The sequence below is a fragment of the Oxyura jamaicensis genome, chromosome 3 (genome assembly GCF_011077185.1).
Source record: "Oxyura jamaicensis isolate SHBP4307 breed ruddy duck chromosome 3, BPBGC_Ojam_1.0, whole genome shotgun sequence".
NCBI classification, from domain to species: Eukaryota; Metazoa; Chordata; class Aves; order Anseriformes; family Anatidae; genus Oxyura; species Oxyura jamaicensis.
In genome coordinates this window covers 57,362,342-57,390,094 of record NC_048895.1, presented here as the reverse complement: position 1 = coordinate 57,390,094, position 27,753 = coordinate 57,362,342, and the positions used below count along the sequence as shown (strand labels likewise).

Below are 27,753 nucleotides of genomic sequence, written 5' to 3'. Positions count from 1 at the left end.
GGCGGCGGAGGAGCGGCGGCGGGCGGCGACGCCAAGAGCGGTGAGCGGCCGGCCCGGCCCCGCGGCCTCCTCCCGCCGTGGCGCAGGCCCCGGGATGGAGGAGGAGGAAGGGGAGGGAGGGCTCGGAGGGAACCGGGGGGGGTGGCGGGGACCCGGGCAGGTGGGGCGGGGGGTGAGGCTGCTGCGGGGGGTGCTGGCTGGGCAGCAGCGGGCATCGGCCGCCCGCGGGCAGCGCCCGGTGCGGAAATGGCAGCGCAGCGCCCGGAGCAACAATCCCCGCTTTATGCCGCCGCGGCGGGCGGTGTGCTCCGAGCCGGGCCGGGCGGCGAGCTGCTGCTTCGGGCGGTGGGAGGTTGGGGCTCGGGGGGGTTAGGTAAGGTTTTACCCTGCAGAAACTTGCTTTGCTGTTCGTGCTCGGAGACAGCCCTGCTGCAAAACGGTATTTAAGGCCAGAACTGGAGGTAGGCAAGCGTTTTCTTACGCCTTTTGCTAAGAAAAAAAGAAAAGTCGCAGGTCCGACATTAGCTGTACAATGAGCTCTGCAGAGCCCCTCGTCTTGACTTTTTCCCCCTCCCAAATCAAAGTATTTGGAAAAGCTGCAAGGGGTAGGTACAGCTGGCCTTATATTTTCTGGCAGTGGTTTTGCCTGGCTGCTGCTAGTCAGTGGTGGTTCCAAGAATCCTACTACAGTTTTCAAGATGTCCAATTCCCGCGTATCATTTAATGGAAACTTTTCCTTAGGAATATTAGCGATTAATTACGTGTTGCTTTGGCTCATAAGGTCTTTGCCAGACGGCTTTTATGAGAATATTACTTACTCCAGGGGGTCATGGAAAATCCTTAGAGTTTCTTTTTTTTTTTTTTTGGTCTATTTGTTCTGAGTGAGCAAGGGAAAAAAGAAAAAAAAAATAAACATAGGAATTAGTAAGAGTTGGAGGATTTCAAGAGCATTTTTATCATTACTTCAGTCCGGTGACATGCACTTTACAGGTAATGTCTTGCACAAGACAGAGGTGTGTTGGCTTTTTGAGGTGAACCGTAGAATGGCTTGGTAGGAAGGGACCTTAAAGATCATCTAATTCCATCCCCCCTGCCATGGGCAGGGACCCCTCCCACCAGATCAGGCTGCCCAGGGCCCCAACCAGCCTGGCCTTGAACACTTCCAGGGATGGAGCATCCACAGCTTCTCTAGGCAACCTGTGCCAGTGCCTCAACACCCTCTGAGTAAAGAATTTCCTCCTAACATCTAATCTAAATCTCCTCTCTTTTATTTTAAAACCATTTCCCCTTGTCTTATGTCTATCTGTAAAAAGTCTCTCTCCATCTTTTCTATAAGCTCCCCTTAGGTACAGAAAGGCTGCAATGAGGTCACCCTGGAGCCTTCTCTTTCTCTAGGCTATCTCAGTTGTTCTCCGTAGGAGAGGTGCTCCAGCCCTCTGATCATCTTTGTGGCTGTTCTCTGGACCCGCTGTTAGAGCAGATCAGAGCCCTATACCCTTCTTGTGCTGGGGGCTCCAGACCTGGATGCAGCACTCCAGGTGGGGCCTCACAGGGGCAGAATAGAGGGGGACAGTCACCTCCCTCCACCAGCTCTCACCAACCTCCCTCTGTTGATGCAGCCCAGGACGCAGTCAGCCTTCTGGGCTGCAAGTGCATGCTGCTGGCTCATGTCGAGCTTTTTGTCCACCAGAACCCCCAAGTCCTCCTCTGCAGGGCTACTCTCAATGAGTTCTTCTCCTGGTCAGTGCTCACGTCTGGGGTTGCACTGGCCCAGGTGCAGCACCTTGCACTAGGACTGGTTGAACCTCATGCAGTTCAGATGCTTTTTTATTCTCTCCTTTCCTGCTTCCTTATGACTTCAATGGTCAGAAACATCTTTATCTCTTTTGTTACGCTCTGCTCCTTTTTTTTTTTTGTCCTCACAACAGAGGTATGAAGTTGGTTTCGGTATTTACTTGAAGCGCCTGGTGAGTGCACCTGATCTGTGACTTGTCACTGTGTCTAGCTGTATCTTTCATTTCAGGTATTCCTAAAGGCTGGAGGAGTAGGTGTGGTTGTTAGCTTTATTTTACCTAGGCTACCGCCCATCAGGTAATCCTCAGCTGGAAGCTTCGTAAATTGTATTTTTACTGAGACATCCAAAGCTTTCAACAGGTTTGGTTCAGGAAATGAAAGAAAAAGTGGCCCCTGTCATGCAGCGAGGCTGGGAATCCAGTTCTCATGTGCAGGGAAAGGACTAGATGATGATAATAGCTTCCCTTGTGTCTATGAAACTCATGAATCCGAAATGAAGCAGCGCAGTGTAGCTAGGGCCTTGGAGGCAAGTATCCCGTTACCAGACTCGAGATGTTTGTAAGAGGCTGTGTGCTTACGGTTAATTGATCACTAAGCAGTTTACCGAGGACACGGCCTGCTGCAGCGAGTTGTGAGGTTAATAGAGTTCTGCTGTACACAGTCAACTCTCGATTATTCATGGGAGATTATCTGTGTTGAGGATTAAGTGTGCTGGGTGCAGGGAGGCTCTTCCCTGTGCTGCTCCTTGTGGGCCAGGCGAGCCTTGGCTTTGCATTGTGATGTCAGTGTGGCAGTCTAATTACGTGGTCACATCAGGACCCTGCTTCATCCGGGGAAGGACAGTGACTCAGATTTATTTATTTATTTATGTAAATCTTCATTGTTCTCTGTGTGGTCCATACATTGTCTCTGTCTCCCATCCAAACTCCAGAATGAAACAGAAATTTCAACTTCCCCTGGGCTTCTCTCTGCAGCCGGGACTAGCGGTGCTGCGTTACGCAGAGCTGCTCTTATAGCAGCCCCTTACAGCAGAAAGCTGGTGCTCCCTTTTACATTTTGGAAACTTTTGCTTTATACAATTTTCCCTTCAAGTGTCAGCCAATTTTTGACACGATGATTGAGAAACACAGACTTAATAATCTTCCTCTGCCCAGGAGGGCACCCGTTTGTTTGGTTTTGCTGGTGTTTTAATTAGTGCGTATTCACAGCTCAGGCTGTGGTGGAAGTCAGCAGAAGGGTTCAGGATTCTCAGCGTGGTTTCAGATGGTGAGGATTGAGAGGATGGGGCATAAATACTGACTGGATGTGATGACTCTTCATGTTGCACTGCAACTTTTTGGCAGCTATTGTGATGAAGGCCACAAGGAGCATTCGCACTCTGTAGCTGTGCCTTCCATTCCTCTCTTCCCTCTTGCTTCTTTTCCTGTGCCTTCCCATCTCTTCTCCTGGAGAATTTCCATGTGTACATCTTCCCTCAGAGCAAGAAGAAATTCTCTGTATGATATCTCAGTCTTTTGTGACCAAAGTGACATCTATATTCTGTGCTAAACGAGGTGCAGGCCATGGCGGGCTAATGGGCTAAATTAACAGTGTCAAAATGCACAAGGAAACTGAAGTTTGGTGTAATGGGAAGCCTCATTAATTCAATTTCTGTCTTCAGAGTGGTTGAATTCCAAATAAAGTTGTATTTTTCTAGATATTTTTCTAGGTTAGTTTTCTTAATCAAATTGGAAAATCTCAGCTATCATATAAAATTACACTGGTAACTACCTTGGTTTATGCCTCAGTGACTTCAGCCCTGCGGGTTACAGGAATTCCCAATAGCAACAGTTGGTAATCTTCATCTGCAGGCATACACGGACGTGGGGAGGCAAGGTGTTTTGTGGATCATTTCTCTGAGCAGCAGCAGAGGAAGGTCCGTCCACAGGGCTTATGTCAGATCTGATGTTTCTGAATGGCAAATTCCTTCTCCATTTCTGCCCTGATGAGCTTGGGTGCTTTTACATCATTAGCTCCTGCCAGTCTACCTTTTATCCCATAAACTTCTTGATCCAGACCCCTCATTCAGTTGTTTCTGGCCCTAAAATTCTTTCCTCCATCCCTTTTCTTTGCCTTGCATTCATGCTTAGTCTCATTATCCAGTAGACCCAAGTCCTTTTCCTCCTCTTGCTGGTCCCTACCTTAGCATCTTCCTGGTTTGTTCCCGTGTCCTTGTCACTCCAGCATTTGGTCTCTCCAGCATTGGTGCCATGAGAAGATGAGAGAGAAGGAGAATCTGGCTGTCTGCTCTCCATGTCTATAGTTTTCCCCTTTAACACAGGGCTCATCAGAGCCAACTAAACTAAAGTTGAGAGGGGGGGAAAAAAAAAAAAGTAAAGCTGTCTATAAATTGCTATTTTACAATGTACTTAAGTTCATACTTTTTCCCCACTGGCAAAGGTGAGACCTTAAATTGCAAATTGGTGGGATGTCTGCTGGAATTGCCAGGTGCAGATTTATGCAGAATCCTGGTCATGAAAATCCTTCAGGGGTGTAAAGGCAGTGGGGGAGCTGATGGAGGTGGGTGTTTTAGGTCCCATTGGGATGTCGTTGTGCTGTGCCAGCTGAAGGGTTGTGTGAGCAGTGCCCGCGTTGATGGGGCTGGGCTGCCTGGGTCACTGCCACACCTCCCAGTTGTACTCCTGCCTTGGTTTGGCTGCCTTTACCATCAGGAACCTCCCGTGGATCGCCTTGCTGAGGACCAGACCCCAGAAGGACACAGCTAAAATTATAATGTGCCTTCCTCGTAAATGACGTGTTCCTGAGAGATGTGCAGCAGGTACGCTTCATGCAGTGGGCGTATTGGAGTATACATCTGCTCTGTACGATGTACTCTGTGCCAGAGTGAGTTGAATATTTATAACTTCTCAAATAAGAAATGCTCCAAGAAGCTTAAAAACTGTATTTTAATATCCTCATGTTCATGTGAGATCTCTAGAGAACTTTTTCCTAGTTACCTGGCTTTAAAATGGCCAGCTGGGCTTCTGCATGCTCTTTGCCTGTGTTGTACAAGTTTGTAAGGCTTTGATTTACTTTCAAATAAAAATATTAACATAAGACAAATGTATGGAGAAAGCAAATCATTCAGCACTACGGTTACTAATATATAGAAAGCTGTGACCAGCCAACCAGTAAGATTTACCAAAAAAAACCCTACTTTTATCCTGGAGGTGGGGTAGTTAGAGGGCCAGAAGATTTGTCAGTGCAATATTCAATTAAAAAATGTATTTTTAGAGCATGAATCACTCTAATATGTAAGTGTGGATCAGTATTTGCTGATGAATATTCCCTGCTGCATATAACATCTAATTCCAGTTTGGCAGTCTAGTGATGTTGGGTGTTGGAACCTCCTTACTATTTAGCTTGAGGGAGGGAGTCCCATTGATATCGGTGAAGCCACCTGGAAAATTAGGTTTCTGTTTGGTTGCAGTGAGTGTCAGAATCTAATTCGTACACACTTTGTAAAGGAGAACAATTTTTCTTCCTAATGCCATTGAGTTCTTCTAACTGCAGAAATCAGCTGAATGCAAATTCCACTGTCTCTATCAATGCAAATTGGTTTTGAAAGCACTTTATCTTAGTTTTGGAATTTTTCAAGCTATGCAGCTACATCCTTTTGTGTCAAATGTGAGGCATTTGCAAATGGGATCATGTCCATGGTGTTGCTTAATAAAATAAATATCCTTTCATACAAGCAAGTACGTGTTTAATTTTTTTAAGTTACTTGCCAACAGAATGGGTATCAGGGCCTGACTGTGTTCTGTGTTCATGTGATCTGTCAGTCACTGGTTCAAGCATAATGCTTACATGAGTAAGCTTGATGTTTGATGTTTGTTAGGTTCCATATGAGGAAACACAGTTTTTGAACTGATTGCTTTACTTTGTGTGTACTCATCCCGTATCTTCCTCCCAGTGATCTAACAAGCAGTGACAAACCAGCCTCTGGTCCTGGGAGACGTTTGTAAGTTTTCTTCAGCCTTGCTTACCTCCTTGCATATTGACACATCCTTTGATATGAAAGTAGCATAAAGACTGGCAGCCATCCTTCCTTCTCTGCTTTTCTTACTACAGCACATGTGAGGAAAAATAGAGGTAAACTGTGCATATAGCTCAGGGAAAGATAATCCAGCTAATCTTCGAGGTATCTGAATTATAACAGCATTAGTAGGACGTGGGCTTTCTTTAAACAGTTTTTATAGAAATTCAAATAATTTCAAACAGGCCTCTTGAACTAGTAATCTAGTCACTGGAGTGGATAATTCCATTTTGAAAGCTGGCAGGATTTTGAGTGGGGCGCTGGCATTTCCCAGTAGACTTTAGTGACATTTATCTTGAGAGCATTCACTCTAACCTTTATCTCTCTCTCTCTCTCTCTCTCTCTCGCGATGGCAGAGTCTTTCAGTCCTCGTGCCAGGGCTTGAGTGGGATATTGCTGCTGTTCCTGGCTTGAATGCTTGCTGGGAGAGGAGATAGCTTCAGTCAGAGCCTGGCTGTTGAGTGTGTCTGGCATTCCCCGGCTCTGCTGCTGTGCTACAGGATACCATTTTGGGAGCGGTGTACAGCTGAGGCCTCTGCGTGCTGCGCGGGTGCCAGAGGTGGCACACAGGCCGGGCTGGGAGCCAGCACAGCGTTGTGAGAGAGACGACTATTGGAAGTGACAGCTCCGACCTCCGGAGCTGTTGTCTTGCCGAGATGCTAGATGCAGCAGCTAGGGAGGCTGCATCCCCTTCTTCTTTCTACTGGCTTCTTTAGCCTTTTACTTGAGAATAAAAATACTGTCATATTGAAACTTGGGAAGTATAGACCAATGATACAAACACCCCTAGACTTAATGCTGAAAAAGATACCATTTGTTTCAACCTTTTCTCCCTCTCCTGTTCCCTTCCTTGTGCTTTTGGGCAGGGTCTCATGGCTAGCTGGCTCTGATTCTGGGCAAATCCAGTCCACATCTGTGTTTGGTACTAAGACATCTTGCATTGTCACATTTATCCCTTTATTCCCAGCATAATTTGGAATTTGCTACTGAAAACTTGCCAGGGCAGGTGCATCATAGTCTGCCTTAGTTATTAGGATATCTGTTTCATCAGACACGAGGGTGAGTTTACTGTAACATTTCAAGGTATTAAAGGCTATTGGAAGGCTACAATAAAAGAATTTATCACTGGAAATGCTTTGCTCTGAGGATGATTCTATGATTCAGGTGTGGACAAAACAACAGCCAAGGTTCAAAACACATTAAAACCCACCGCTCTTGAGATAGTCACCAATCTCTGCATTCACCGTGATAGAGGACACCGTAAACATCCGCCCTACATGGAGCAGTGCGAGGAGTCTTCCTGACCTCAGCACAATTGCTTGTGGCACAGAGGACTGCTCCTTACCTGGCCTGGTGATGCCAACCCAGGATTTGTGTGGTAGTATCAGGGAAGTGCATTAGCATTAGTTGTCCTGGTGGGTCTGTTCTGCCTTGATATGGTGGACTGGTGATGTTTTTGTTTGGACTGAGGGTATCAAGTCAGGGCAGGATTTTTCTTATGCAGAGAGACTCTCTACATCCTAAATCAAAGCCAAAGCTGGCGATTGAGTTGTTCAGTGCTTTGATGACTAAATGGAAAGAATTGGCTAGGCTAGCTGGATGATGATAACCTTGCAGATTTTGGTGATTTCTATAAGACCATATGAATTCTTATGATGGGTTTCAGCTGTGTAGGCAGAGTTGGTCCAGCTTGGAGCACAGATGGCTGTGCAAGCAAACTGCAAAGCTATTGTGCTGATGTAGGTGCCTCCTGTCCTTAGTTTGTACAGTTTTGCTCTCAATTTCCTGACTTTGGTGAGGTGATGGCTGAACTGGGAGTGGGTGGTTGACTGAGAGCCATAGATAACACAAAGCATGTATCATGTGCTAATTGCAGATTTCATAAACAGGCATTTGTTCTGGCTGTGCTTCAAGTTAGAAGGTGTTAACGTGACAGGTACGACTTAAGCCTTCATGATTTCCATTGCCTCTTCCCTCTGCTTTGTGGTTAGGCCGTCCTCAGCTTTTCTGAGGGAAGAGACTCCTTTGGAGGCTGAGCGTGAAGTCAGCATAAGTGAAGTACGTGGAGGTGGTTCTTGGATCTGTTGCACCCTCCAGGACTCTTGTCATCTGAATTTCCATCTGAACCAGGGTTTAGTAACTCCAGCTTGCCTGAAATCTTCCACTGAGAAAAGGAAGGTGGTCAGTTGGTGTGACTACTCACTTGTGACATCCTGCCCATTGGGTGAGCTGCCAGGTGGAGCCAGGCTGCTTACGGCTTTTGTTCTTTTTAAGACCCTTCCAAGTTTAAATATTGACCACTGCTACTTGGTTCTCAAGAGTAGGATTCAGCTCCAGATTGGCACCTAAGTGCCAACATGCAGGTGATGACACGTTAAAGATATGCAACAGTCTCCCATTGCAGTGAGGGGTTGTCAGGAGTCAGTGGCTCTTAGTGATTCGTGTGGGTCTGTGCCAGGTGAAGCATCAGCCTGTGCTGTCCTGCTCTGCTGATCGCTGAAGATAGACTTGTAGTGTTGGCTTTTCTTTCCAAGAATGTTGTAGGGTGTTTCATGAGAGAAAAAGACTACTTTTTGAGTGGCTTAGCAGATACTGCTGTCCAGTTTCTTCCCCTCCCTTTGAGAGAAGGTCTGGAAACTTGGATCTTGATCAGTCTGCATAGATTGCCTAAGAAGTTTCGGATAGGCATCAGTCATCATCAGCGAGCGTTATCAATGCAAGCAGTGAGCCAAGCTGTTTTGAAAGACTTTTATTACTGTTATTCTGCTGTTATATGTTGTTGTTGCTGCTGTTGCACTGAACATCCAAGCCTGCCTTTTGAATCCACTTGTGAAGCATTTTTTCCCAGTGTATTCTTCCTGCTGCGTTCGGGCTTTTAGGAATGTGATTGATCATTTCTGTAGTGCTGTATGATTTGTGCTGTTTAGCTTGTTACGCATATGGCAATACCCTTTTGTCACTTCTCGGTAATTTTTTGCACGTCAGATTATATTTCAAGGTTTACCAGAGCAAACACATTGGGAAATTAATACATCTTTTCAGCCTGTTTCATTGCTGTTGTGTCTTTACCTTTTTTTTTTCTTTTTTTTATAGTTGCACTACAGCCTTACCACGCTAGTATTGTCTGACTTCAATTAAGAGAAAGCTATCCTGATGGTAGGAGAAGCTCTCAAGATTTGTGCAAGTGGTTGGTGGGGAGTAGCCCTCCACAGACAATTTCTGGCTGTGTAGGCTTGTGTTCATGTGAAGGTGGTAATATAGGTTAAAGTATAATGTATGTGTCCCACAGGTACCCTTTCTAGCCTAGGTAATGTGCTGGCAAAGTGTCCTTGGTGTAGATGGTGAGGTGCTAGAGTGATGGTAGAGCAAAACCAGGCTGTAGTAGGTGTCTTGCAGCTGACTCAATGCCAAGACATTAGCGCTTTTTTTTTTTTGGACATTTCTTTTTCCAGGTCTGTAAAAACCTACTGTCTCCTCACAGTTGCTTTAAAATTATAATAGGACTGCCTCTTCCAGCAGCACTACACTTCTCCTTCCTCTGCCCCAGCCTCATATTGTTAATACCACCCTTGAGCTTTACTAGCTATCCTAAGTGTGTGGGGGGAGCTGAAACCTACGTTGGTGAGTACAGGAAATAATTATCTGTTTTTGTCCACTGACTGAAAATCTCTGGTGCTTGCACAATGGATAATGTGGGAACATGGGGGGAAGAGCAAATTTTGCTTCAGGCATCCACATTTGGGATTTAGAACAAATGAAAGCAGTCATGAAACAGAGTCTGTAGAGTCATTGCATTTGTCTTGCTGGTTGCATCTTTGGTTTTCTGATGGGTGTGTAAACAGAAGTAAACAACATTCTCCTCCATTTACTTTACCAGAGAGACGTTCCTCAGATGGGTTGCTTTCTGCTGCTTTCGTTTGTGTCATTACATGGCAAGAGTGGTCTTCATATACTGTCTTAAAGGCTTTTTTTTAACGTAGAAACAGGTTGATGTGTTCCATGTTGAAGGACATCTATCTCAGTCCTCTGTGTTCCTGACTTCTGCTGATGTTTAAACCTGAACAGAAAAACTGAGAAAAAGCCAAACACCCAAACCAGCTTGTTGCAGTCTTCCGTCGTGTTCTTGTTTTTGAAAGAAAAGTTAATTTTATGGCACTTCTGTCAAAAATAAAACCTTGTTTAAGCAGTCAGCTATCTTTGCTCAGATGTATGTTTGTTTGGAATATTACTTGTTATTTCTGTTTTAGAGGGTATGTATGTGCTACTCCATACACCTAGTTTCAGAATTACTGATCAAAATCACTACATAGGAATATGAGAAAACATGTATTTTTTGTGTGGAACCGTAACTTCTTGGAAGTCATTGTGCATCTGTGGTTCCAAATCCGCAGCCTTTCCACTACAGCAGGACACTTCTGTCTAAACAGCAAAGCCGTTCTGCTGCACAAAACTACATGCTGCCTTGTTTTGTTCTCTTTGGGTGTGAAAGACATCTTGAAACCAAAAGGTGAAATAGAGGTACCTTTATGGTCAGTTAAGCTTTCTTTCAAAAGGGTCTGCTAGGAGAATGGATGCTTCTCTGATACCTGTTAACCTTTAATTTTTCCTTAAGTTTATTTTTTTTGTAACTTTGGAAACCAGAAATCTGATGAAGTGCGAGGTACTTGGTGTCCATTTATATTTAGGTGACAAACCAGCTTGGGGCTGCCATGCGTGGATGGGCAGTTTGGCTCGTGAAATTCTGTTCATGCAGAAGAGGCTTGCTGTGGGTCGCTCTTGACAGTAACTGAAGTACAGTTACCATAAAACATGAGTACGGTGATCTTACCTCTGTCTTTCTGAGGGATAATCTTAAAATTCATTTCTAATTGGTAGGAACTAGAAGGGCTTGATAATGAGAATGTTTAAAGTTCTGTAATTCTGTAATAAGCGCTTAGTCTCACTTATAAAATGTTGATGAAATAACGCAGAGCACTTTGAAGGGTGTGAATTGACGGGAAGAGCTCTTCACATTTGCTAGTGTGAATCCCATATTAAGTAATCTGAATGCTGTTGTTTCTGTTCCTAAGATTTATCTGTTCCTGTGAGCTGGTAAGGTTTGACAAAAAGTTGCTTTGCTTTCTGTTTCTTACTTATTTCTTTTACGTAGGGGTATGTTTTTCAGGAGATTGAATGGGGAGAAGTTTGCAAGGGGTGTTCAGTCCTGAAGAGTCTGCTTTGCACAAACAGACTTGAAGTTTGAAATATTAGACAGAGCTGAATGTTGGCTTGATCATTTCTGTACACTTCCCAGTTAGTGGAGTTTTCTGCCTTCTTAAATAGTCTGACGGTATAGAATTGGTAGGACTTAATGCTGAAAGCTGTAGCTATAGTGTGCACTCCAGATTCTGTTGTGAAAATACCACAGTGTTTTTATCAAGACCTTCTCAAAATCAGTGGACTTTGTAATAATAAACCTGTATCAGTGAAAGCAGGAAAACAAAACAAAACAAAAGACTGGTTGCCTTGAGTAGATTGTCACTACCCTTGCTGCAGGAGTGTGGGTACGTGGTAGGGAGACCTGCTGGTTTTCTAGTAGTTCTTGTGCTACTGCAGGGACAGCAGTGAATATTTATTTATTTATTTTCCCGGAAGAGGTTAGTAAAGAACAGCTGCTCCTCTTGGTAATGATGTTTTCCAGGGTAACTTTGGTGCCACTGTTTAGCAATTAGGTGGGGTCTTTTGTGTAGGAGAAGACTCTGTTTGCTCTGTTGCTGTCTTCTGGCTATCCTATGCTTGCTTCTGCTATGACGATTGTGTGACCAGCTAATTAACATTGAGTGGGTAGAAGATGAGGTGAGGAAATTTCTGATAAAGTTGTTATCTAATTAACTTAAATGTGGAAAAAGAGGCATTGCTGTCTAAAAATAGAATGTTTTTCTTCCTCATAGTTATCATGGGTAGCAAATTCTCAGGTAATCTGACAGCTTTAAGTTCTCAAGGAAGAGCTGGGGAAGATTGCACTTCACAGTCCTGGTGATAGACCAGTACAAAGGGGAATCATCTGTTGAAAGTCACACTTCAAAAGAGCCTCTAGACATACAGAACATTATTATAATCAAATAGTTGTGAATACATTGTGTGGAATACACAGACTGGTTTGTTTGTTTCCCTGCGTTTCAGCCACTGTATTAATCTAATTTCTTGTCCACATGACAAAGAGGCACTAAACTTCTTAGAGGGTTAGAGATCAAGTATTTTTTCCATCCGAAATCAGAACCATGCTCAAAGTCTCATTAATGAAAGGTTTTTTTAGTTGGTTAACTATGCTGGTATGGATGAACAAGTGTAAAGTTTTTATTCTTAAGTGGAGGTTCTCTAGATGTGACTGTGTAGTAACTCCCTGGGCTGTCAGCTATAATTATATGCACGACTGTTAGAACATTTACACTCTGAAACACAGGGGGGAACATAAGTGGATTGTTGGCATGTCCTTTCTTCCTGCCTTCTGGCAGTGGTGGAAATGAAACTGGAATAGATAAATGTGGGAAATGCATAGTGAGAACTGCTCGTAGTGGTACCTCTCATATCTTGCTGCACATCTGACTTTTGATGAGGTGCTTTAAATGGTTTCAATTTAACTGACTTTTCTGAGATAAACCGCATCAGATGCTACTATTGCAAACTATGCTCTCAGATCCTAAATATGATAAAAGAATGGCAAATAACGAAAAACTTTGCAGAGATGCTTGGTGTGGCGTGCTGTGACTTGAATCAAAGGTAACGGTCTGGGAGAATGGATGAACTCTGTGAATTGGTAAACTGACAGATTTTGACTCAGAGTAGATAAATTACTTTTGCATTTAGACAGTGACATTACGCTCAATAATACAGAGTAAAAACATGGAAGAAAAATCAGTCATTGGTTGCCAATAAAATTCATGCTTCTCAAGTGACATCCCAAAGCCTGCATGTTTTCAGCAGGCTTTTCAGAGACCTGAGACAAGCAGCGGGAATATCATGTTGCCTCTATAGAAGGAACTTCCCAAAAGTCCTGAGGCAATGCTTCTCTTATCTAGCGTGTTCTCTCCAGTTTGGTAATGTCTTTTCTTTTTGTATGACTGAACGAGTCAGTATTTTGAACTGAAATAGGCTTTTTTTTTGCTTCAGGAGAATGTTCTTGGGAATACACCTTTGTTGCAGTTTATAGTCAGTCCCTGAAGGAAGGGTATTGCAGCAAGTTCTCCTTGCAACTGTGCAGTTTCTGTCATGTGAAGCAGAGGCAGAAAAATGAGATGAGGATGTAGCACGTTCCAGGGAATGGCTTGGGAAAATTTTCTTGTACTCCTTGTGCCCGTGTGTTCTGGGTAAACAAGTCTGAAGAACTTCCGTGGTCTTGAATTTACTGAAGGTGTTTTGTTTGCTTGCTTATAGCGTTTTTGGAAAGGGGCAAAAATACCAGCATGCCAATGACCTGTTGTTGCAAAACATACTTTGTGTTGCTGCTGTGTGCCTATTATTGAAAGTCTGAATACCAGTGAAGGAAACAGCGTAAAACCCCAGTGCAAATTATGTTGTGTTATTCACTCAAGCAGTGATGAGCTGGATTAAGAGCAACACAACCGAAGTTTCTTTTCCCCATTTATCAGGTAGAAGCTTGAAATCCTAAGGAAAAATACCCAGTCGGCAGCAGGCTCTTGCGATGAGGCTCGATGTGTCTCCCTGGCAAGTCCTGGAGCTCTGAGCGGGATTTGGGAGCTCCAGGCAGTTTTTTGCACTGGGTGAGGCTGCACTTGACCGGGAAAAACCCTAAAGAAGTGTGTGATTGTTTGAATGAACTAATGCAGAGGTAAAAAGGCAGCCTGCCAGTCCTATAGGATCGGTGTCTTTTGAAGAAGTAAGACGTTAGAAATACACAGAAGAAATCTTTGTAATATTTGACTAAGCATCCGAGAACCTTGTTTTGGAGTAAGAATTAGACTCACTTAAGATCCAGTAGAAACTCCCAATGAGAATTTCATTTTTTCTTTTTTTTTTTTTTCTATGCCTTCTAGCTGCACTGATGCAGTCAGAAATTGGAGTAGTTTGTAATCCGTGGTATTTAGGTGAGGGAGAGGAAAATGTCCTTGGTCATAAATGCAGACCATCTTTGTGTAGGTGATACTGTTCCAGGGAGAGAATTGAAATACTCTGTTCTTTGCTCAAGGATATAGCAAAGGCTGCTGTTTTGCTGATAAAAGACCACGTGGTGTTTGGTCTCTGTTACAGAACTACTTGGTTTGTGAAGTTTAGCTATCAGGTAGGTCAGTGATGGTGGTATATCCTGTGCTTGCCTGAAAATTTAACAAAGGGCCTCCTTTCTGTACAAGAAACATGATCTGTTTGTCTCGCTGTTCAAAGTCCTGTGCTTCCCATTTCTCTTCCAATCTATCGTCTCTTTCTCAGTCCCAAAGAAAAGATCAATTCCTGCCTCTCCTTATGATCGCAAAGCCCAGCTGTATATCCTGCTTGTTTTTCAAACAAGCACTTCTGTGTGTTCTTCCCATGTTGCCTCTCAGGCTTCAAAGCAACCCTCCAGAAATGTCCACAAAGCTTTCTCCTTACTTCTTAATGCTTGCCTTTGCAGCAGTGTCCACAGAGCCTTGAGGAGGGTTAAGACTTCTGAGGTGCTTTGGCTTTGAGTGCTGAACAAGCTGTGTTGTCTTTTTGTTTTCTTCTTCCTTCATTGCTATAGCTCCTTTTGTGTACTTTTTTTTTTTTTTTGGCAAAGATTATTTGTTATTCTGACCCAGACCTAGTGCTTGTGGGCTCTTTGATAGTACAGATCATACATAAGAACTTGTGTTTGTATTTGGCACGGCATTTAAATGAGTAGCGTGATGTGCAGGCCAGGAGCAGCCTATGTTATTAATATGTCTGCTTTATGTTCCACAGAAGCCCCTTGTGCTACTCCACTGATCTGTAGCTTTGGAAGGCCGGTGGACCTTGAGAAGGATGACTACCAGAAGGTCATATGCAACAACGAGCACTGCCCTTACAGCACCTGGATGCACCTTCAGTGCTTCTATGAGTGGGAAAGCAGCATTCTTGTCCAGTTCAATTGCATTGGCAGAGCGAGGAGCTGGAACGAAAAGCAGTGTCGCCAAAACATGTGGACAAAGAAGGGATACGACCTCGCTTTCCGCTTCTGCTCCTGTCGGTGCGGGCAGGGTCATTTGAAGAAAGACACTGACTGGTACCAGGTGAAACGAATGCAGGATGACAAGAAGAAAAAGTCCGTGTTGGAGAAGAGCACGGGAAGGTCCATGGCGGAGTCAGCAGAAGAGGCCAAAAAGGGCAGGCCAGCCAACAAGCCTCAGAAAGGCTTAAGTCACGACATCCAGCGAAGGCACTCGATGGACAGGCAGAACTCCCAAGAGAAGGGTGTCATTGGCGGGAGCTATGCGGTTCGCTCCCCGTGCGTCTCTCCCGGCCAGTCCCCACCGACCGGCTACTCGATTCTTGCCCCCACCCACTTCAGTGGCCCCCGTTCCTCGCGATACTTGGGAGAATTCCTGAAGAACGCCATTCACCTGGAGCCACACAAGAAGAACATGGCCGGCGGGGGCATGTTCAGGAACGCACACTTCGATTACGGGGCAGCTGGTTTGCAAGCACATCGATCGGGACACTTCGATGCCCCCGTGCAGTTTTTGAGAAGGCTCGACCTGTCTGAGCTTCTCACTCACATACCCAGGCATAAATTGAATACTTTCCATGTGCGAATGGAAGATGACGCCCAAGTGGGCCAAGGGGAGGACCTGCGGAAGTTTATTCTTGCTGCTCTTAGCGCCAGCCACAGGAACGTTGTAAACTGTGCGCTGTGCCACAGGGCACTGCCAGTGTTTGAACAGTTTCCTCTGGTGGATGGAACCCTGTTCCTTAGTCCATCAAGACACGATGAAATTGAATATGATGTTCCCTGTCACCTTCAAGGTACAGGTTGTCTGTCAGTCATGCTAGGTTTCATTCTGTGATGGGACTGCTTTCTCTTACTCATCTTTCCTCACCCTCCCCCCATTTTAGATTTTCATTGTGATTCTGCATTTTTGAGCAGTTTTGTAAAGGCTGGAGTCATGTCCAAATTATCATGTGGGTCAGGCTGAAATGCTTAGGAATTAATTACAAGAAGCAAATGATGTGTAGAAAGATCCATGCCTTGCTTTTGGTTTTATAACCAGCAGATATTTCATCTAGTTTCTAAGTAGACTATAACCACCCTGTTCTGCAGTGTGCACATACTGATTTATGTGTTGTGAGTTTTGCTCCAAGACATACATCAGCCTTTTAAACAACTTTGTATGTTAAGCATGCTGTACTGCAGCATCAATGAAAGTCATATTTGTATCACCAGTTGTGCCTGTCATCTGCTTTCAGACTAGAGAATATCAGTTTTGTTTTATTGCACATGGTGTGTGTTTTTTTTTGTTTTGTTTTGTTTTTAACGTGGCAAGGATTATAGTTTGGCATGTGTAGTGCAGTCCTGGCAAGGACTATTTCTGTGGCCTGGAGAAGTCAGACATAGTGAAAGTAAGCTTTTATTATGCTGGGATGAAGTGATGAAGTGGCATTGAGGTAGTGGGGGCTTTAGATTTGGTTCCAAATAGCCACCAGTTTGAACAGCATCCTGACCATGTCCCAGCTCCCTGCTGAGCTGGGAGCAAGGCATGTATCATTTTTCTCCTAGAGGAAAAACAAAAACAAAGCAACAACATAACATGGGCTGGGATGAGCTTCAGCTTTTCCCGAGAGGTATGTCCCAAACTAAGGGATTAAGGTGGTACGTGGCAAGACACGCCTGTTCTACAGTCTGCTAGCAGCCAGTATGGCTAACATAAGTCAGAGAAGCTATTCCTAGTTTGTTTTTCAAAAAACATAAAATTACATGTTGAAAAGTGTTATGGGAATGCATTAGCAGGAGTTATTTTAGCATTTAAGTTTCTCTCCTTCCAATAAATTTGTTATATCTCATGCATGGTTATAATATCTATTATGTAACATTCCTTTGCTCAACAAACTTTGTATTTTTTTCCTTTATTTAAACCATAGTGCACTAAGTCACTGAACTGTATTCACGCTAACATTATTGTTTCTGTCTTACCTAATGTATTTTCAAGGGGAAAAAGTGACAGAGAAACATACAAACTGAAAAATCTCCAGGATAAACAGAATATACCTATGTGAGATAACAGTGCTTATTTGCATTTGTGAGGAGGCATGCACAACATGCTTGTGATCTTATCGGTGCTAATAGATGGTTTAGTAATAGTGAAACTTGCCACTTTTTATCGTTTGCCACTAAGAATGAAACTCTGCTGAATTATTGTGTTGTTTTATATGTATATATATATATATTTTAGTTAATTGCTCCTTACCCATTGGATAATACACCTGAAAAACTTGCTCAGAGAACGTGCTGTGAATAACTAATTGTTAAAATTTTTACCTCCTTGTCCTGGGTAAAATGGCTTATTATCAGGAGTACGCTTTGAAATGAAATTAAGCTTGAAAGGGTGCTGTTCCAGGGTATTATTTTCTCTTCAGTAAAGAAAATCACATCTTTTATCAGGCATGTTTAAGATATCAGGAGTCTCATTTCCTATATAGCAAGGATTGTGAAAATCAAGTGGTGGGGAAATGTAGCATCTTAACATGCAGAAGCAGAGCAGAACTTCAATTCAGGAAAATTATTTTTGTCTTCCTACACAACACAAAGCTTTAGCACATGGAGTTATTTGAAAGGCCCCAATCTCGTGTTGTTCACTTTAGGAACAGAGCTTATTATATTTGCTGTTCAGTCTCATCACATCACATTTTCTAGAGCTGAACACCCTGATGTGCAGTTACTGTTATCAGCTCATACTGGCAACTTTATCGTGTATATATATTTTAGGTAGAATCTGATTTTCCTTCTTGTTTTTCTAAAACAATTGGCTTCAAAAATAAAAGTTAAAGACCAATGCATTATCTTAAAGGTATCTAGTCAGCAATTTTTAATATTTTATTCGATGTATCTAGAAAAATGGTATACAATGTGTGTGTTCCTTCAATTATGAGTAGTGATGTGTCCAGGACTTTGATGCGAAAGGCCAAAAATTGTAATCCAACATAAGCACAGACTGTATGTAGTCCTGTTTTGTAGTTGCATTAGTAGTCTTGTTTGTGACTGCATTACTTAACTCTTGTATAGCAGTGCAAAATATGGTATATTACAGAATTATACTCTGTGTCAGTCCAATTACAGCCTACTCTAAACTACTAGCCACTACAAATCAGGCCTAATCTAGATAGCAGATCTTTGTAGTTTGTGTAGGGCTTTTTGTTTTGTGGGAAATGTGCATATTGGATTTCAAATTGTTGAGTTTAGTGACCTTTTTTGGATGAAGTATTTCATGTTAAAGTCTGAACCACCTGATTTTTACAGAAGGCAGTATAACTCAGGTTCTGTACGCACAGTGACCTTCAAAAACTAAGTTCATGGGAGAGCTTGATGGATTCATAGTTCTGTATGGCATGTTAAAGTTGTATGTGTCACATATGTTTTGTTTTTAAATATAGTTACTGCAAATGAATCAATAGGAAAAAGTACAGGAAAGAAAGCTGTTCTTCTGGCTGTTACTTTTTTTTCCACGAAGAGTATTAGGTCCTTAGTTACCTGTTTGCTGGAAGATTTTGTCAAGTTGTTAAATGAATCTGTACCTGGCTGTTAAAAAGCTTCAACACTTCTCCACTTGTGTTAGGTGGGGATGAAGCTAGGGTAGTTGTCTTCGTGGAAAAATGGCAGCTGATCACACAGGTTAACCTGGCATCTGCTCATGTAGCTTAAGCAACTCCTTTTACAAAATACTTTGTGAAGGTCTACCAGCAAATCAAGGAATGGGGTTGGGGGTGAGCAGGATGATGACTTATTCCTGAGTTTTGCATTCATGGAAAATAGCTTCAGTTAAGTCCTATGTATTTGTGATAGATAAATATTTTTTACTTATCATTCACCCTTTTCAAAAAGATTTTAATAACGTGTGATTTGTATCACTAAAGGGCAAATAACACATTGCAGGAAATGTTTTAATCTTCTGTTACAGTCTCCTTAAGAAGTGTGTTTCCTGTCCACAGGAAGGCTTATGCATCTCTATGCTGTTTGTGTAGACTGCTTAGAAGGGGTTCACAAAATTATCTGCATTAAGTGCAAGTCCCGATGGGATGGAAGCTGGCATCAGCTGGGAACTATGTATACCTACGATATTCTGGCAGCATCTCCCTGTTGTCAGGTCAGTATCCTAGATAAGTAAGATTCCTAAGGTGAAATTCCAACTAATGATAAATAAAGCAAAGGTTTGTGTTTCTCTCCTCCCATCCCTTCCTCCATCCTTCTTTTTCAGCCTATGCATGTAGTACAAGAAAGCTGAGTCCGTGTCCCTTTATCTTAACTTACGGAGCACAAAGGTCTATACCTAGACAAAAGCTCATGTAATGGTCAGTGGTTACATATTTTTTTAAATAAAGCCCCTTTAAATCCATCCACAATTAAAGCTGGTGCTTGGAATGATCATTAGGCAATACCTTTGGCATCAGGTAAAATTCTAGTAGTATTTTAATAACATTTGCACGTTTTTTAGCAGATGATATGGGCATTCAAGATTTTTCTAGTTGCTTGAGTTGAGTTCTGTCATAAGATAATCATTGCAAAAAAGTTGAGGAAATCTAAAGGTCTAAGAGTCATAATGCTTGGAGATTACCCATCTCTCCTTAATCTTTGCTGTGATTGTACTGATGGTACTCTGCCACAGCCTAGCTTTCGTTAAGTGCTCACCTCATTTATATCTTGGGTGGGAAAGAGCCTCAGTTTACTCCAAAGTAAATGCATGCATGCTTGAGGCAGCAGGACCATTGGCATCCAAAAGTTTTTTTTTCTGTTTGAGGTGTCAGAGCTCAGCAGCGTTGTATTATGGAGGTAGGGGTGACCCATGGTAGGCAGCTGTGTAAATAGCACCGGGTGCTGTTTTTGTAGGTGCAGCTCAGGGGTCCCTTCCGGCATATCTGAAGGCAGCAGCTGGCTCCTGACACACAGCATTTATTACTGGGTTCGAGCAGGTGCCTTGCCAAGATGTTCGCATTCCAAGAATGGTCGCATCATGGTTTTGTGGATGCTTTCCATAAAGATTTGTAGTTTCTTAATTTCTTAAGATTAAGAGTAAATAAAATACAACAAAAATTTTTAAGCTCCAGCAGTCTTAGTTCTGAGTGAGGTTTAAAAGGAAGACAGTCCTTGCCCATGAAGATGTGGCAATACAAGAGTAATCTCTAATAGAGCTTTAACAATATGTGACACACGGTTTAATTTTAAATTTAACATATTTACCAAGATGTGTTGATCACAAGACAAGTGAAGTTGCCGGTACTGGATAAAATTACATTGTTAATGACTGCAACAAAAGGCAGAGATGCCTCCGTTTTTGTGCCTCTTGCGATTGCAGCTTTTTTTAAATAGGGACTTTTAAAGATAAAACACAGATGCTAACTTACTAGCTCTGTAAAATTCAGGAAATTTAAATCTGCATTGCTTCTTTTGAATGTACAAGACAGGAATTAAGGTCTCATTATAAAAGAGTCTTAATTATATGATTAATGGACAGTATGACAGTACGTGGTAAATAATAGATCTGAATATAAAACCACTAGCTTCAGCGACTGCTGGGTAATATGCTTCATTGTTTCACTGTTATTGTTACAGATGATTCTGCATATAGAGGAATGACATTTAAATATGGTATATAATTTAACTCTGAATTGCCTTGCTAATTTTTGTTTTGAATTATTTCTTACCTTATTTCAAAATATTTCATTATACTTCAAGAACGTGCATGTAGGATAATGAACTACATCCACTGTCAGGCTGACGGCAGCTAGCTGATGGGCTGGACACTAGCGAGGGGAAAACCCACACTTTAAGAAAATCACCATAAATCTATGCCCCATTAGACTGCATTTATTAGAATTTCTGCTGTTCAAGCAAAGCAGATATCTGTGGACTTCATGATTTGTTATTTATTTATTTATTTATTTTTGAGTCTTATCTCAACAACAGTAGTACTTGAATAATTTCTTCCTCCCCTCCCCCCAGGAAAGTCCCTTAAGTCAAGGTTGCTATAGAAAATCATTTGGTGTTCTTTTCAATGAAGAGCTGAAGCTTTCGTTAGCACGTGAGGCTGTGAGGTTAAACTATGGTACAGATCAAGCCCTTGCTGCTCGTTTGCCATCTTTACTCTTAGCCTCCTTTGTGGTCTTAAACCTCCTGCTTCTGAGTGTTTTGCAGTCCGTGCTGAGCTTTCACACTGCCTGTTGCTTTCTGCACAGAAAATGGGCTTGATATCTTAGCTAGATGTCTCCTGAAGGCTCTGTTGCTGTTTTTACTGCTGACCATGAGTAGCTCTGCCTCTCCTCACCCTTCACGCATAACTGTTTCTCCTATCTATCCAGTTAATGTTGGTCCTGTCTCAGCTAGATTTTGTAGAATAGTTCTTGTTAAGTTTATATAACCTGATACGTATTATAAATGTTTAAATAGATATCTAAAGTGATACAATGACATGCTGATAAAGTAGATCAAGTTATACGTTTGTTAAACGAAAAGATTAAAATGCTGATATGTCTCATGGAGAGATCATGTTCAGATGTAGACCTAAACAGATACACAGTGGGAACTGTAAGGGAAGGATTGCATGGCACAAATGTGAAGTTTCTCTCCTCAATTCAGGGCTTTGTTTGTGGTTTATTGAGACAGCACTTCTTAGGGTGAGCATATGAATTAGTTCAGAGGTGAAATAGCACAAAAAAACCTCTACATACGTACGTAAGCTCTGAAATTCTGTACCTCCTGGCAGAGTGGGAAATAACTTGCTCTCCAGATTCTGCTGGGCTGTAGGTGTTACTTCATGTGACAACCATTCTGCATACCTGTGAGTTACTGGTCTGGGTGAAAAATGTCCTTACCAGCAGGCCCCATGGTTGTCATTTTCCTGTAGCTGTGGCCTTGCCAGAGGCTGGGGCTGAGTGTCTCTTTAGCTAAGGCAAGGAATGGAGGTGAGTCTGGTTATTTCAAAAGTGTTTTTGTTTTCTTTTTTTTTTTTTTTCCACAGGCTCGACTGAACTGTAAGCACTGTGGGAAGCCAGTAATAGATGTACGGATTGGCATGCAGTATTTCTCCGAATACAGCAACGTCCAACAGTGTCCTCACTGTGGAAATCTAGACTACCACTTCGTGAAGCCATTTTCTTCATTTAAAGTTTTGGAGGCTTATTGACGAAAGCTTTGCTTTAGTAATAGCTATTTTATGGGTATTTCAACTTTATTACATATCTTTTTATAGGATTCATTCTGTGATGAAATTACTTTCTTTTCTAACTGAAAGAGCAGCTTCTTTGTCTGTATACATATGAATATGTAAATATACATGTTGTTAAACCAGAATCCTCCTGACGAGATCTCTGAAGGTTGGAGGCAAGCCAATTTAATGGCCTTTGAATATATCCCAAGTGTGGGGTAAAGTTCAGCAAAAATGATTTGGTTTTATTTTTTTGTATTATTGTAATACAGTTTATAAGAAGGACATGGGGAGACATACAGGACAGAGAAATATGTCCAGTTGGAAAGTGGGTAACTGTGTAGGCTTGTTGTCCCTCTAGCTTGGTGGAAATGGGAAATCCTTGGAAAGAAATCATCCTGTAGGTGTTGAATTCATCGAGTCTTTTGCATTGGTCCCAGTGGGCACAGGAGCATGCCCCAGACTGTCATCTTAGTGGGCTTTCTTTCAGGTTTCCCAAGATGGGATAAACTAAGATAATGTGACAAGTGAATGTAAATCTATGCCAGAAGAGGCAACCTTGAGTTATTTTTTGGCATAGCGTCTTCCTGCCGTATACGTTTGATGTGTGTTTCTCTGACGGATTGTATGGCAATAGTACTGCTTCCACCAGTGTTGTAATGTTAGCAGTCAGGTCATTTGTTTATACCAAAACAAGCTGGAGATCTTAAAATGCTTTATTTAAAGGTATTTCTTCACAGATATTTTAGGACCTTGTGATAAATGGAAAGAACAGGCTGAACTGAATGGGGATGTTTGTATGTGTCTGCTGGGACTGAGGCTTTGCTGCCTACTGCAGACTGGTGTGACTGGCTTGGAAAGAGGACCATGAAGTGGGATCTGGGCCATCAGACCAGTAAGAGCTGAGAGGTACTTAGTATGACACATGGCATCAGTTTTTAAGTCAATTAATTGCTGCACCTTTGTCTTTCAAAATTATGTAAGTCCAGGATCTAAAACCTTGGAGACTTTTTAAGAAAGCAAACTTAGTGTATTTACTTTCTACATGCCTCTGTGCTGTATATAGTAGTCAATGCATTAGGCAGTGAATTTGTGTCATAGGGGTTGGCCCTGTAGAATCTGCAATTTTTGTTTCTTGCTCCCAACTTTTCCCTTACATAAATAAAAGTTTTAAAATAGGTTGTTAATCTTTTACTTGGCTTCTAAAGCCAGCTGAGATTTTTGTAATTTTTTTGTTGTTTATGGAGTGATTGGTCACTCGAGGTATGGGTTTTGTTTCTCTTTATGAGGTGGGATTATTTTTTTTGTTTCTTCTGAAGTTATTTGGTTTTCCCAAATTAGAATCTCAAAGAGTGTATCCATTGAAATCATGATCTTAAAAATGTCCCTGATAATCTGCACACCCTGGGAAGGAAAACAGGGAAGTCAGAAGCCAAGAAAGTGGTGCATCTACTGGACAGAGAATTACACTTTCTGCTAAACTAAGAAATTAATGTGCACATAAAATTCAAACTGAATATCTGTGTTTCTCTGTGTGTAAAAAATGCCAAGTTCACAGTTTTATTTCCTGGCTGTCTTCACTGCAGAATTAGCTCCTTTAAGCATTAGCCTATCTTCAAGTAATACTCAAGCTGCATAGAGGGCTTATGTTGGCACACATCACTTACTGCTAACTTGAGTGGTAATGTCCTTAGAAGCCAGCCAAGTCAAGTTAATGATTTTCACATCTGGATAGGACCGGGCTATCTCATAACGGTTATGTTGGTGATCCACCACCGCTGGTCTGAACAGCAACATTAACAGGCTGTGATAGTCTACATCACTGGCTCTCCCCTTGCTCTGTCTTCTCTTCTGTCTGTGTGTTTGTGTCTGGAGCACGTTCTTGGGGCTTTGTGCAGTTGTTCCTTGGGGGTCTATTTGTGATGGTTTGTGGAAAACTGTTTCCTTTTTAAGACAAATTGTGGGAAGAACTTTGGGAGACCTCTAACACTGTCCTGGTGTGGCTGCCACAAACCAAGTTATGCCCGCTCCAGTTACAGTGGCACCAGCACTGTAACCATTGGCCGTAGAAGCAGGATCTGGCCCAGGTGTACGTGGGCTGGAAGAAGCTAGCTAATAGATAAAACCTGGCTAGCTGTGCAGTGTAGACTTCCCTTATGGAGAACAATCAAGTTATAGTTCAAATTAATTCCTTGGAGGATGAGCCCTTTACCTTCAGTGGTATATTTCCACAACCTGTTGGAGTTAAGGTAGTTTGGAGTTGCATTGTCTGGCAGTACCATGGGTACCACACCACATACACAAATGTTGGACTCTTGTAGCAGTCTGAAATCACACAGCAAAGACAAAGCTCTTGTAATGATAAAAATTAAAGAATACATACAGTGTTTGATCTTGAGTCCTAGTCACTCATGCCTAGAGCCTGAGGTAATAATCCCCATATACACTAAAAGGGGAACAAAATAGTAGCATTCTGTACCCATTTTTTTCACACATTTGGTGAGGGGAGGTGTCACTGCAATGCATATGGTAGAGAAGAAACGGGATGTGGAGTTCTTCTAAATACTTGTTCACTTACTTTCCTTAATGTAGCTTAATTTATAATTCTTTATGTTCTTAGATGCCTCTCCAGGTATGTATGTATGACAATCGAGAATGAGTAGAAGTGGAGAAAAGGAATTTGGCCACTTCTTAAAAACAAAAACATATGAAAGGTTGTACAGTATATTCAAGTCAAAATTAAGAATGCAGCAGACCGAGAAAGTGGGGAGGGGAAAGTATGTTTAAAGTCTTAATAGCAACAAGAGGTTGTTTACAAATCTATCCAAGGCAACAATTTAGTTCTCAATCACCTTTTCCTTTTAATTCTGATTTTAAGTGAGTCTTAGCTACCACTTGAAGAAATGCCTATTTTCTTGCAAAGCACATCTCTCAACTGGAGGCTAGCAGCACATGTAGTACTGTAAAATGATTCTCGATTGGAACCAGCTGAGCTACAGAAAGATTCCTCTGAACTTTTCCTCTAAAGTAAATTGTCCCTAATTTGTAGGGAATACTTCCTCTGCTTCTTGCTGATGCTGAAAACTGGTCTTGTGTTACTGCACAAGACCAAGTATGATATATATTAATAAGATGCATCAGACGCCAGTCAAGCAGACAGGCCCACCCTTTTGCCATGAAATTTTTGGCTAGGTGTTGCCTAAGTACAAAGGCAGAGTGAACTTTGGGACTTAATGGCTACTTAAGAGGTTGACCTAGACAACAGTTGATTTGCTATGTGCCATGATGAGCATGGGTAGTAGTCATTGAGCTTTTAAATGTGTCAAAAGGGAAATGATTTGTCCATGTAGGGAGCTGCTTGCTTTGCTTGTTTGGCTAAAGTTTACTCTTCACTACCTTTTATTTTTCTGATGCTGTGTGTTCTTTTTAGTCTGGCCTGTGGTCGGATTAAACTGTGTCTGAAGTATGTTTTGTAAACGAGAATACAGTCCTCTGGATTTGGAGGTTGATTCTACTCTTCTTAAATGCACGATACTCCTTGCGATAGTAATAGGAGTTGCATGTGCAAATGCTTTTCTTTCCGGTAGTTAACAGTGTTTTCCATAGGAGAGGCTTGCATTTAGATAGACTTAATATTTTGGATGTGTAAATGATTTCATCCCATTAGTAGGACATTTAAAAGTAAATTTTGATAACCATAACTAACACAGTAGACGTCTTTTACATGCATAAGTTGACATCTACCAACGTGAGCAGGCTGAAAATCATGTTCTGTCTAATGCTACAGAGACATTAAAACTACAGTACTCTATAGCCCATTGACTATTTGCAATCACGTGTCCAGTAGTGAGCAGTGTATTCATAATGAATTTAGTTGGGAAAATAGGGAATATTCCTATGAGGGAGGCATCTAACACAGTTTATTTTTTTTTCTGTTCTTCCCCCCCCCTTCGTTTTGCTGTACCAGGTAACTGAGAACAAACATGCTGTTGTAAGGCCACTGGTGAGAAAACCCCTCAAAAATATACTTGTCCGTAAAGGTTTCTTGTTGAGACATTTTTGGATTGCACTTTTGCAGATGGAAGAATATGTACATAGAAAATGAATGTTGATGAAATTAAAATAATTGGTTATGATATCATTCGTGTGTTGTTAGAGAATATTTTGTTGTGACTTCTCTGTATTAAAAAAATAATAAATACCAGACACCTAATAGTGTGAGTTCTTCTTTCCCCGCTCTTCTGTCAACTAGTTTCTCATACCTGCTGTTTATTGAGAGACAATCTATTCACCTTAAATACTAAAGGCAAACAGTTATTGTGTGTCATTTAAAATGAAGCTTTGATGCAGTCATTCTGAAGACTGCTGCACCAAAAGGGAGTGTGACGAGTTCCTTTGCACAACAGAAGTCCTGTTCGGTGTGTTGACATTTGAAATGCCCTTCCTGCAGCCTAGTGTGGTCTGTGGGAGTTGTCCCAGGAGTGCTTGTGTGCTGCCAGGAGGGATGAACGGAGGGCAGAGTGCTGAATCCTTTGCTTTTCGTTGCATCTGTTAATGGGAACGTGCCCTCTGGTGTCAGGAAATCTCAGAAGGGATTCTGTGGAAGGCAGTGCGGCACAGTAGTCCTAGGCAGAAGGGCTTCCCGTGTTATGACTGAACACTTCATCTCCGAAACCTGTTGCAGGGGAGGGAGCCTCACATCCCTGCTTCCTGTGTAAGGTTCTCGGCAGTCTGACTAATCATCTAATCTAGCAAACCTTTCTCCATATGCTTACAGCAAGATTTTTCAACCTTTGCATGTTACCGCAGAATTCAGGAAGGATGTAAGTGATGGAAGCAATCCAAACTTACAAAAGGTAAAGCAAATACTGCTACGGGTGAAGGAGGGCCACAGCTCAAAAGAGATGAGGTGTGATTAGTAGGTTGGAAGCTCTCTCTGAAGAGCTGGCTGTAGCTGATCAGATTTAATTTTGGAAGCAAATACTGTGACTGACTTGAATAACATTCAAGTTGAATAACTGTGCGTTATGTTAATTGTAGAAAGCACTTTGGATACCTGCCTCTTCACATATGAAGATCTGTTTATGAGGTGGAAATGTAAATAAGCCACAGTCAGGTAATTGCAAGTAAATGCAGTGATTCCATATGGGTATTTTGTTAAAGGGATCTTACGTAATGGTTTAAGCCTTAAGCCTGAGTGGGAAAACAAAATGCGAAGTAATACGAAGGGGAGACTGTTCTTCCCCTGGCTTAATTACTGCAGTCTCTGCCACTTTTTGGGAGGCATATGGTATTGAGCTTTAAATTGCAGAACTTCGGGTTTGATCTGGAATGGTAATTACTGTGTTGCTGAAAGAAACTGAATAGCATTGGGAGAATGTGGAGGAAAGAAAAAGTCAAAAATAAAGCCCTTTTCAAGCTGTTACATGATATAGTATGTAGTTAAATAGGGTGGCACTGGCAAATTGGGTTAAAAGCAAGCCTGGGCTCATGTTCTGGCTGGAGGCATCCCTAATTGTATCAGAGGAGGGGAACAAACTATTC

At 42.1% G+C, this 27,753-nt stretch overlaps 1 protein-coding gene across 1 annotated transcript; it reads left to right on the top strand.

Moving 5' to 3' along the window:
* The first annotated feature begins 6 nt into the window (after positions 1–6).
* HECA (hdc homolog, cell cycle regulator) lies at positions 7–26,422 on the top strand. Its single transcript, XM_035320112.1, has 4 exons — positions 7–40; positions 14,783–15,823; positions 19,001–19,155; positions 22,024–26,422. Exons 2-4 carry the CDS (start codon positions 14,896–14,898, stop codon positions 22,186–22,188), a joined length of 1,248 nt encoding a protein of 415 aa, XP_035176003.1. The 5' UTR covers positions 7–40; positions 14,783–14,895; the 3' UTR covers positions 22,189–26,422.
* The last annotated feature ends 1,331 nt before the right edge of the window (positions 26,423–27,753 follow it).

What these genes read in the sequence shown, in the direction of transcription:
- HECA (XM_035320112.1), top strand. Translation starts at nt 14,896, where the DNA reads ATGCACCTTCAGTGCTTCTATGAGTGGGAAAGCAGCATTCTTGTCCAG. An exon ending in TGTTCCCTGTCACCTTCAAG is followed by an intron (nt 15,824 to 19,000) that starts GTACAGGTTGTC and finishes TCCTGTCCACAG; the next exon opens with GAAGGCTTATGCATCTCTAT. An exon ending in CAGCATCTCCCTGTTGTCAG is followed by an intron (nt 19,156 to 22,023) that starts GTCAGTATCCTA and finishes TTTTTTCCACAG; the next exon opens with GCTCGACTGAACTGTAAGCA.